This window comes from Anoplolepis gracilipes, chromosome 1, assembly GCF_047496725.1.
Source record: "Anoplolepis gracilipes chromosome 1, ASM4749672v1, whole genome shotgun sequence".
Lineage (NCBI taxonomy): Eukaryota > Metazoa > Arthropoda > Insecta > Hymenoptera > Formicidae > Anoplolepis > Anoplolepis gracilipes.
This window is the reverse complement of record NC_132970.1, coordinates 21,303,224-21,316,151: the sequence shown is the minus strand read 5'-3', so window position 1 is coordinate 21,316,151 and position 12,928 is coordinate 21,303,224. Positions and strand designations below refer to the sequence as shown.

Below are 12,928 nucleotides of genomic sequence, written 5' to 3'. Positions count from 1 at the left end.
CTGTATAAACCGCGCGAGCGCATTCATTCCAAGTTAATTTAATAATCCTTACTCAGTAATCTTACTGCGCGTTAATCTCGATTGCTGGACACGAGTTGAAAAAAGTCACCGTTCTATAAAATTAACAAATCGTAATATATAATCAAAACTACGGATATATGTAATACCCGTGACGTAGAAATTCCGGCCGGAAATTACACGCGTTATTTGCATCCATTCTCTCGCTCTCTATCACTCTTCCTCTCTTTCTTGTCATTCGCGCACTTATGAAACTTATTATTTTTCTTGTGCGTTTCTCTCGGCCGTTCAGATGACATCGGCATTTTTTTAACGTCTATAAGGATGGTAATTCGTGTGCTGGGTCAAGGAAAACCGTTGGGGACCCGGGGCTGCGTCTCCGTTGGGAATGAAGGTCGGACTTCCGGTTTCGATGTTTTTGAATTTGGGGATCGGGAGAACGTCTGCGGAGGAAAAAGGAAGGAGAGATCGTTAAAGCTCGTTTCATCTCTGGAAATGCACTTTTCTCTCTCAAGTGGCACTTCCTCACTTGAGAAACACCGAGTGAGATTCGCAACAGTCGAGGGTAGTACGAAATAAGAGAAAAGGAATTAAAGGGGAGAGAGATTTGGGTATTTTTCTCTTTGAGAACGGTCTTAGTCCAAGTGGCTGAACACGGTCTCTCGAAGCTCCTAATTTAACCCTTTAACCGAGTTTTTCTTTTTATATAAATTACGCTATACTATATATTATATATTCATTATTAGTCTAAGTCTTATCTAAAATTATTATTTAAGTATATTATCATGACGCGAAGGTAATTTAAATGCACCACGCGATATAATATACAAATTGTTATTGTAGCAAATAATTTGCAGATTATAAATTTCTAGATAATACATCGTATTATCGAAAAATTTATTTTACTTAACTGAAATTAACTTCGTGCCATTTTGATATCGATGCATTTTTAGACGGTCTTTAGACTGTCATCTACATACGTATATCTACATCTATATATACGTATAAGTTATATCTATATACTAATACAAAACTAATATGAAACTATATATTCTAATGTATGAAAATTACACATATATTAAAATTACGGATGTCAGATAAATGTTTTAATTACCTGCCCGGTTAATGGGTTAATTTTTACGGTATACTTAGAGAGCTATTATTATTATTAAGCTTCGATTTATGGTCATGTCAGCACTAAAGATTAAAATGAAATCTTTATATTATAAAGTTAAAAAAACTAAAAATTTACTTCATTTACGTAACTTCAAATTTCCTGTATGTAAAATAATCAGTTTTAATTATAAATATACGAAAAAAGTACTGACATCCACATGTCAATACCAAGCCAACTCGAAATTGAGACTTTCTGCAATTTGAAAAATGCAAAAAAAATATTGCAATTTAAAAAATGTGAAAGAAATTCTCGTTAGTAAGACAAATTATTTACAGGATAGTAGCTATTTTCACTATAAAATTGCATGTCTCAGATTCGAGAGAACATGGTGAGATATATTTTGGGACGCGCATAAAACACTGCACCAATTTAAAACTTCTCTCCACCGTTTCCGATACCGTCAGCATCTCAAAAAAAATCTCAAAAAAAAAAAAAAAAAATATTTGACATTTTTTAACAGTGGACCACCTCTATAATTTTATTCACGTTAATAATAGAAACACCATGCATACGAAAATTGTCGCGATATCAATACATAATTTTTTTTTTTTAATTTAGAAGGCACGTGCTAAAAATTTATGTCAAATTGTCATAGAGATATGTATCATATTTTTAATCAAATATCCTCTGTACAATATTAAGAGTGACTTTTTGATTGCGCGCACGATTACGTATGCACAGTGGAAATCACAATGCATGAGGTAATTGCAAAACAGAAGCGGCAAAAAGAAAGTAGAAGGTCACCTCATATATCAGTGTCGAATGCACCGATCCGGAACAATCGACGAAATTGATCGGCGAACAGATATATCATCGCCGTATAATTAAGATTCTAAGCAAACTCGTATAATCTCTTTTCTCCCGCGCTCTCCCATGCTTGCTGTCATTCGCACATTAATAATCTGTTTCTTTAAAAAAAAGATTAAGGGAACCCACCCCCTCTACTGTGACGGTCCGAAAAAACAGCTAACTTTTAGATGCAGATCATAAAAAAGCTAAGCAACATATTAAATTGCAGCTGTGTATTTCTCATTTTTAGAACATTACAAACTATAAAAAACAATTGTCATAATTAAGAAAAGAATTGTTATAAATGACTCCAACTTAAAACAATTCCAAATTGATGGGTTCTTTTTACTAAAGGCCAAACGGTGTACCTGACAACTCAATTTTGGATTATCTGAAACCAAAAATCCAAATTGTTTCCATTAATTATACTTCAATTGTTAAACATTAAGAGAGCCATTTTTTAATTTTTTAAAAATTGACTGAATAACAAAGTTTTGAAAAAAATGCCGATTTTCGCGAAAAATTTTGTCACTAGTTTGTTTATAATTTTCGTAAAAAAAAAAAAATTTAACAAAATCGTCCGTTAATGCTTCAAGAATATAATAACAAAGATGCGTGCAAAATCAGATTGGAATCGGATCAATAGAGATTGAGAAATCGGGTACACCGTTTAGAAAAATGTTTTAGTTTGTAATGTTCTAAAATGAAATACAAAACTGCAATTTAATACGTTGCTTAGTTTTTTTATGATCCGCATCTAAAAACTGTCTTTCGGACTGTCACAGTAGGGGGTCCCTTTAAGAAAGAAAATTTATTCAGTCTAATCGTTGCACTAGCCCTCACACACAGCGTCCTGCGATAATAACTCCAAATATATTCTATATATAATCGCCACTGAAAATTAAAATTTATGCTGTGCAGTGTTTTAAGTTTTTCAGGCGCATAGTAGGAAAATAATTAATAATTAATAATTATATAGTAATTACGTAAGGTGCGATCTAATTTAAGTGAAGGGATCAAAATTAATTCGATTTATAAAATAGAACTTTTTTTTCATCAATATCATTTTCTATTTAATTCATTTTTCATAATCTCTATACCAGTGTGTATTTTTACGAATAATGATCCATTCTTTTCTCTATATTATATTATAATAATCAGCATATCAACTTATTATCATTATATCATTATATATGTATATAGATTTATGTATATTATATATATATATATAATATTGTATATCGTATTATATTAATATTATTAATATATCTTAAGTATCAATTAAATCAATTAATCCACTAGAAACACCATTAAGCATATTAATATATATATATATATATTTATATGTGTGTGTATTTAATGAAGAATAATAATAATAGTAATAATAATAGCAGTAATAATAATCATAATAATAATAATATAAGTAGTAGGTTGTAATAGTCGTAATAGTAATAGCGGTAATAATAAGTTGTATACAGTAACTATCATAATAGTACTGTTATTTTATGTGTCGTCGAGAGTGGGAGGAGGAAGTAAGAGCTTATGGTGTATGACGTACTCGTATGATATATAGGGTGTGATAAAAACATGTGTTCGTCTTATGTATGAGGTATGTGTTTGTGTTTATTTGTACTTATTTACCGAAAAAAAAATCAAAAAACGAAACAGTTACTTAGGAATTATTATGTACATGTTATTTGCTCAATTATATATGCAATTAATTGATCGTAGTACGAGAAATATGTCTCATGTAAAATAAAAAGTGCATACGTCTCGTACTTGATACAATCAGTTACATATGCAAATGAATAAATATATTAAACAATTCGTAAGTAATTTATTTGTTTCTTAATTTTTCTCGGCAAGTGTATCGGTATGTGTCAAAAACAGAAGGCAACAACGAGAGGAAATCAGCGAAATGAGTCGACATCAACCTTCCCGTTCTCTGAAATCACCCTATGAAACCTTTAATGATTACATCAACCTAATTGATATCTTTCTGTCGAAACTACATGAAAGATTCGCCGCAGTCGTAAAAAGAGACAAATGCGCATGTTTTTCTCGCACACTTTCTTTCCCTCGAGTACGTATTCCTATCTTTGATTCGCACTTTTTCATCTAATCATTCGACCTTCAATTCCTCCGAATGTTCTCATCGATCCTTTTACCCCTAACCCCTTTTTATCCCTAACCCGAATCTAACCTATACCAGTCATCGATGTGATCTACTTTTCAAAGTAGTATCTGTTTCAACGTCAACATTTCTACACATTTCTCTTGACATTTCACATTCCTACTCATGTTTGATCTATTTTGATACGATTCACTTAATAACTCGTTTACTCTGATTTTATTGTTACATCACATAACGTATTCTTTCCACTACCATCCTAATTAAGTCATCCGCATTCAATATTTTTGCCGCTCATATGTCTACAATATCTATAGATCGTATATCACTGAATACGATGGCGTATGAAGATTCGCAAGAAATAGTTAAAATTAATTAAGATTGTGTACTCTAAAAATTCCCTCTTGTCCACATCAATCCTCCGCCGTCTCCCCCTCACTGATCGAGTCAGAGATAACATCGCTAAAATTAGATAACGATCCTTAATTACTTTTTAATTACACTCGTAATTCTCTCTCCCACCAATCTATCTCTCTTTTCCTCCGTTTCTTCGCTCTCGCCATGTTCTTGCCTGTGTACACAGAACGCTAGCGTCCCGACACAGTCGAATTCGATTTGACAACCGTTCCTTGTCCCTCTCTTGACGACTAACGTCACGCACATGCCCTCTACGAACCTACGAAATGTCCTATCGACAAAAAGATACGTAACGGAAAAAAAAAAAAAAAAAAAAAAAAAAAAAATAGAGACACAAAGATACGATCGCGAGAGAAATGCAATAATGATCGAGGATCTCTTTTTATTTGATTGGTGATCGGAATCTTTTTTTCTCTTTTATACGCGGATTCGTTCGAGATTGGAAGAGGATTCCTTCCGACGAACGGCAGGTTCGAGGGGCGTCGATTTGGAAATATTGCGCCGGCACTCTTCATCACATCTTCGTTTTAATAAGCACTAACGGTTTTTAGCTATGTTTTTTTTTCCTTTAATGCAAATACTTTCTACATACTATACGTAATGCAGCTTAATAAACTTTACTCTGTTTCGCGTGGATTTTTACTTAGTAAGATTTGGCAAACCTTAAACCTGAACGCGCGTGGTCGCGCGCCACTTGTACCCCGTACAATCTATGCTCCTGTATTACTAGAAAGTGTGTGTGAGCGTCACTCTCAGTGTGTGTATATAAATATATATTTATATATACACACACACACATGTACACAGAATGTTTGATTTTAATTTCCCCAGGCAAATATCTCGAAAAATAAGGATAAGAAAATAAGGATATAGAAAAAGGTTTCAGAGAAAAATTATTTGACTTGAAGAGGGCATAAAATCGTACCATTAATTTGACCTTTGATGGTACCTATAGACAGATTAAAGGGGTGAAATGAAAGTGACCGAAAAAAGAAAGGAACCATCGGGTCAATGATACTTTTCTCGCCACCGACTTCTAAGTATATCAACCGAACTCGAATCGAAGGAAAGATGAGATATCTTCTCTGTGAAAGAACGTTTTAGTACTTTTGCCTAATGGTATCCATTTTTTTTGCGGTATTTCCGTTTTGAAAGTACTTCCTAGTGTGGACATATTTACGTGATATCGATGGTAGAGACATTAAGTTATTTTCTCTTTCAGTTATTCGATGATATATAGGTACATTAACTTATTCAATTTTTTTTCTTCAGTAAAAATCTTATTATTTTGCGTTTTGTTTTATACCACTCTCGCAAAGTGAATTCCGAGACTCCGATATCCCGCGTGATCGATGCTTTGGGTTGATCTTCGTGAACCCTCTTAACGAGTTTGTTTACGGCATTAGTGCTCGCTTTTCCGCCGTCCGTTGCGATCATTCATTATGCAAAGTTTATTTTGTTATAATCTTAAGTCAATCAATTCCGCCTCGTCCCGAATCTTGGGTAAGACAAAGTTGACAAAGTTTATTTTGCTTTTAGGTTTCAGGCGAAAGTTTTTCACGGTGATAAGAATGACAACAATGATCGCATTGCTGAATCTTCCGCTGTTTTCTCCTTTTCTCTTTTGTGTCTTATGTTCTCTTTTTGTCAAAGAAAACACAAAGGTCTTGAAAGTTTCGTACTTTCCTCTGACATCGCGTGCCATTGACGCTTTCGATTCACCTTCGTAGACTCTCCTAATGGCATTCAATTTCTTTGTACGATGTAAGCTTCTTAAGGGATGCTTTCTCACCGTCCGTTGTGGTATTTCGATTTTGGCAAAAGTACTTCCCAGTATAAACATATTTACACGCTGATGATATAGACATTAAATTATTTTCTCTTTCAGTATTCAATACTGGATACATTAACTTATTTAACTTTTTAGTAAAAATCTTATTATTTTATGTTTCGCTTTATATCATCTTCGTAAAACTCCTATCGAGACTTCTATTCGATAATAACAATTCGATAAGGGTTATATCTTACCATAAAAAATTTGATAAAATCGTTCAAAGCGACTCAAAATAGATAAAATTAATAAAAATACGCCATAAAAAATGATGTTTTGCTTGAAAAATTCAAGGTGACCTTACCCCGATCTTGGCGTCGCTACACAAGGTCAAACTAATGGTATACCATCTTATGTCTCCCTTCAAGCTAAATAATTGTTGCCTGAAAAGTTTTTTTATATCTTCCATATTTTTCGAAATATTTGTCTGAGGAAATTAAAATAAAACTTCTGCATATGTGAAACAACTGTATATGTCTGTCGTTTGGTTGTCGAATATTTACGCTTATGCTGACTCGTCATCTCGTAATCATTCGTGCAATCATACAGCCTCTTTTGCTCGATCTTTCTCTCCCTATAATTCTTTTATATCAACCTTTCTATTGAAAAATTAAATTTATACGTCTTTTTTAAATTTTGTATTGTTGCAATAAACTCTTTCTCAAAAATTGTAAACTATGCATTATTTTCATTATTAATTTAAATAATTGACATGAAATTCAAGTTTGTAATTACAATTTTCAATTTTTTTATTTGAGAAGATTTTAATTAATGAAAAGATTCACTAAATTTTGTAATAAAAATACAAAAATAATAATTGATAGTGACATAATATCAATTAATAGATCTCATTAAATTATTCGATATATATTAATTTTTTAATAAATTTTCCTGTCAAAAACTCTTTAAAAAAAGACGAATTTATTCGATTCCTCCAATCCATCGCTCATCAGTCGCTCGGTCATCGCACTTACCAATTCATAATCTTTCAAATCCCATCAGTCACTCTAACATTCTTTCGTTTCACGCACACAATTATTCGTTTCATTCGTAATTCGTTCTGCCTGTAATTTATCATATATTCCCTTTTACTTTCTCCCATCATCTTGCTCTCTAACAAAAGAATTAAATTACAACGACTTATATAATCAACGACTTAGATACGCTTTCCTTTTTTACTTAAGAATTATGGAATAATTATGATTCTCATGAGAACACAATGGTTGGCATTTGTTGTTTCATTAAAAATATTTCACTTTCCCTATTTTAATACTTGTCTACAACGGCCTTATTTCGAGAGTTACGAGTTTAATTAATTAATTAGATAATAATCGATACCTTAATTATTGACCCTATATGCGCCGTACTCTCCCTCGCCCACGCAGTCGAAAGAAGCGGGGCGATGGGCCTCTATATATATAATATTGTATTTATGATAATTAAAACGAGTCAAGTGAGTTTCATTAATTATTTTTTTCCTTTCTGCGTTAAGGTACTCTGAGATATATAATCGTTAATTTATAATACATTTGTACACAACTTATTCCTTAATCAATAATTATATCTGTGAGGTTTACTCCTATGACATCTCGCCCAAGTTTCCACAAGTTTCATTCATTCATCTTTCATTCCATCTGTCTTCTGCCACCCCTGATCGCGACGCCTAACGTCGTCGCACCTCCGTTAAGGGAGCACACAACGACCGGTACCGTCACGATTTTAAGACACGATTTCGAAAAGAGCCCATGCTATCGAAATAATATTTGTATCGATATGAGAGAACGAAAATAAGCGGTTAACTTTGTTTCACGCTAGAGCAATTTATTTTTAGTATTTGCTTTAATGCTTGCTTTTAAATATTCAAAAACTTATTTATTTTCCAATGTTCCAGCTAAATATTTGAAGTTACCGTCAATCCCAACGTGATGCAATGTCGAGAACCGCACTCGAAAAAAAAAGTAATTAATTGTACGTCAAATTAATCGTTAATTGAGGAATAAAATTTTCTTCGCATTTATCTTATCTCCGTAACTATCTCGCTTACATCATCCGAAAAAAAAATAAATCTGTGTGTAGCACTTTCGGTGTGTATTTTCTATCCTCGTATTATTTTAACGTGATTTCGACCTTACTCAATTAACCTTACGATTGCTTTTTCGTAATAGCTATCATCCTTAGGCGGAGGTAACGAGTTTATTTAAACAACTTTTTTTGTCCATTTATCGAGTAAACTAGACCGTAAGACATTAGAGATAGCTCATTAACTATTAATAACAATAAACGCGAACAGTCGTTTGTGACCTTACAGCCAGCTTCCCTAATTAATTATTCCGAGGATGTGTGTTAATTAATTCCCAGTCTTATTCCAGATCGTCTTATATACGTCTATTTATCTACCTAACCGAGTCCAGATCTTTACTGCACCCATCTCTCATCTCACACGATACTTACGCAGCATTTGGCTGTACAGGATTTTTACCCAGCATAACGATACCAATTATAATTTCTCACTCTCATCGGTCTTAGTTAACGTTAAACACGCCCACCTTATTAAATCTAAGCTACGCTCTCCCGTCACACGCGCCTTATTACTCCGTAGCCTCAAGAAGCTGTCAATATAGTATTTTATTAAGCAAATAGTAAAGCCATGGCTGTTGACAATTAATTAATTAATTACAAATAGAAATTAATAACATCAGTACAGTTTTCTCTATTTATCTCTCTTATCCTTCCGTCCTCTCGTTTTAATGGTACTAACGCGTTAATAGTTAATAGTTAATTAGTGATAATTGTAGCAGTACTCTCTTTGACACTTCTTTTATCTTTTAATAAGGTTTTGTTTTTCCGCTTTTTTTATCCTAAGCCTAAGTGTCACAGCAATATTTCCAAATCGAATTGAAGCGCGCGAGCACGTGACTCGCGAGAAGAAACAGTAAACGCACGATTGTTATTAATGATTTTCTTTTATTCAGCTCGATAAAATACGCTGATTACTTGTCATATTATGCACTTCGCGGCGACCCTCCTAACTAGTCCTGTTCAAAAAGTACCAGACACGGAAAGGGCCCCGCCGCTCTTGTGTCTCTCCACGAAGGGCAGTGGTCGTTGGACGTATTTCACTTAGCGAAATAATGCATTAAACTAAATAACTCTAGCGTATATCCTGTTAAAACGTAAATTAAGAACTAATATATTAGTTTTACAAGCGAAATCTAGTTTCTCGTCGTTTTGACGAAACCAAAATTCTGGAATGAGCAAACTGTGAACTTTCTCTACCTCAATTATCAGATAATTATCATACCGTAATCGATAATTAAACCTGAAGATTGCAATACGAACCATTTTGATAACAACAATTCCAACTATTCTCCTATTTGATAAATTTTTCAAACCGTTTTTCACATGAAAAAAATTTGGACGAACTAAAATTTTGATAAAAAAAAAAAAGCAAATGCACACAAGGCGCACTACACAATATCCGAAAATGCGTTCCAACCACCAACCGACCCTAGGCTAGCTGGGTCACTCGACATCTCCATTCTGATTATTTTTCTATATTTACGCACACATATATAATGTGTGTGTGTAATGGATGAAAACATCAAACATTAAATATTACTCGTTAAAATACGAACAGTTATCTAGTTAGTACATGCGCATACAGATTCGTAAATATTATTTATATTCATTGTCAGTGTAGTTCGACTTAATGTATCCGCTATTGTTTGCTTAGTAAATGATGTGTACGACCCCACCAATATAGGAGAAAACACGATATCCTAATCAGTAAAGTTCTTCAAGCGTTGCTTGTATATAAATCTTCACATATATGCGCCACTTTAAAAAGCATCTAGGAGGACGCTGTATATGTGTAATCGATTTCCCGTATGGTATGTCACATTTGCGTCGCGTCCGAATCACAAGTGTAAAGAATTCTCATTAAATGCAAAAGGTTCGACGTATTAGCGAGCTAGGTAAATGGTCGGCAACATGTATAGATTTTACAACTAATAATTAAAACTAAAAAATAATTAATTAATTATACATATCTATAAACGTAATTCAATTTATTCGTAAATAAAAATAAAATACTACGAAGATATTTTGATAAACGTTTGCATCACTTGCATCACAAATAGTTCGTTAATTTAAAAGTCTATGCAACGTTAATGCAAACGAGAACAATACGTCGAAATTAATGTTAATACATGCATAAAGAATATAAAATTTTATTCACATAATTGAGTTTCCCGAAAAGTTTAGAACGCTAAGGAATTTAAAATTAATGATTTTCAATAATCTGAAGATTTAAATTTAAAAAATTGTTTATGCAACATCTGCGCATAGGCCTTTATACATATATATGATATTTATTATTTCTCTGACAAAAACTTTGTTACAACTTTCGCCGTAAATGTTTAACTGCAAAGTTGTGCAATTCCAAAGTTTTGGAATAACACAATTCCTGAAAAAAAAATTGAATCAGGCACTTTTCCAAAGTGTATCTGTAAAATTAAATAAAACAAATTTGAAAAAATGTTTTATAATAAAATCAAAATAAATATATATTATGTGTATAAAATTTATTTTAGAGAACGTCATTACATTATTATGAAAATATACAAGTATTTTAAAGATATAGTAGTTTTAAAGATTTAAAGAGTTGCCAACCATTGTATGATAATATAGGACTCTTGTTCGCGTACATATAATCACGATTGGTCATTTAATTAGCCATTAGTTCCTTAATTAAGTTTCCATAATCTAATTACTGATTGAACGTACCATCTAACATGACATTCTATACGAAAGATGAACTATTGATTCACACAAGTTTTCGTTTATCCTCTCTCTTATTAAGCTGTAAAATGCATTACATCGCACATTTTTGACGATTATATATCATAGAATAAAATTTACACGTATTATATCTCTATCCTCGAATAAGTTCATATAGTATATATATAATATAACCAAAGTCTAATTAAATATAAATCCAATAATTATATGAAACCCTCGTCGCGCAGTCAGTTCTTTCGTCAATTAGTAAAGTTACGAATTACAACTAGTTTATGTATGCTTTACATCGAGCTATTGTTATACGTTCTGGCAATGTTACGTAAGCAAACATGTGTGCCAGACTTAATTATTTATTCATTCAAACGGAATCGAATATTGTGTTACACGTGATACTCCCACTCGGCCCTGTGATACCTCTAAGAGTTACTATTAATTAATTAACTAGTACTTAAACAAGAAAGTGTTTCTTTTCGGGTCCCAAGTGACTTAGAGACTGGCTTACTTAAGAGAACGGATTAACTGCATGTTACTAAGACTTTCCGACTGGTTCTCAAGGAATTTATTTTCGAGTTTTGCTTAAAATACACCCTGACAGATCGATTGGGAGATATATATACGTATATATATCTACCTATCTCTTTTCGCGGTTTACGTGACGCGATCGCAAATGTGACGTGTCAAGTAATATCACGAGATATGCCAAAACAAATAATGTTTATAATGGACAATGGCAATTGTATCGATTGTTATTTCCAAATATAATTATGTCACCGTTCCTTCTACCTCAAACTTCAGTAGTCTCAGTTGCAAGAAATATCTTGGACGCGATTCATGGTGTAAAGATATAGAAAAGACGACAGATGTGTGGATCCAACTTTCCTAACAAAAGATCGATAATTCCTTCTCTATATTTGCCTATTCTTCTATTATATATGCATATTATCCTACGCATACAGTCACTAAAATCTCAATTTCAAATACATCCTGACCTGCCTATCTTGTATCTCCATAATTAAACAAGGATAATCGTCTACGATTAAGCAAGTTGAAAGCATCAGTCTCGATTTATGCATATTATCGATCCATATTATTGATCGTATAACGCGTCGTCGAATAGCCTAAACCTTATTTCTACAACGATTGACGAGAAATATTCTTGCAACCAACATTACTCCGACAACAGCAGTAACATTTCGTCTATTCTTCTTTTCAACAAACGAAAAGAAAAATATAGTGTATGTATTTGGTATGTGGTGACTGTGTGTATGTATCAAGATATTATATATATGTACGCACCTGTGTATGTTTGTGTATGTGTGTGATATACATATATGTATATGTCGAACATACGCGTGCACAAATAATCGTGCATACAATGTACATACCTTTAAAAAAATACTTATGACCCCTACCGAAATACGCATATATTTTTAAAGGTATACATTTACACGAACTGACATACGAGTGCGTGTACATACACATATGTCGTAATGAATATATATAGATACATGATAGAGTATATATCGTAGCATGTAAATAGTGTTCTTGTCAACATAATCTCTATGTTGATTATTCATCATTCATTAATCATTATCATTAATACAAGTGCGAAAAAAATTATGCTCTCAAATATCTTTCGTGTTTTTTAATCCTCACACTCTCTTTCTCTCCCTCTCTCTCTTTCTCTCGTTCGCTCTCTCTCTTTCTCTCTCTCTCTTTCTCTCTTTCTTTTTCTCTCTCTCTTTCTCTCTTCAAGCTTCTACAT

The 12,928-nt window shown here is 32.8% G+C and overlaps 1 protein-coding gene across 5 annotated transcripts in view; it reads right to left on the bottom strand.

Moving 5' to 3' along the window:
• Hrb27c (Heterogeneous nuclear ribonucleoprotein at 27C) overlaps positions 1-12,928 on the bottom strand; it is a 64,090-nt gene that overhangs the window by 29,188 nt on the left and 21,974 nt on the right. For 2 of the 5 annotated variants that reach the window (XM_072897125.1, XM_072897150.1), the window contains one exon: positions 1,936-2,375. The exons of the other annotated variants lie outside the window; for them this stretch is intronic. In XM_072897125.1, coding sequence (XP_072753226.1) covers positions 2,239-2,375 — 137 coding nt within the window. In that variant the 3' untranslated portion in view covers positions 1,936-2,238. Of the gene's footprint in view, positions 1-1,935; positions 2,376-12,928 lie in introns of those variants that run through there. 5 annotated transcript variants of the gene reach the window in all.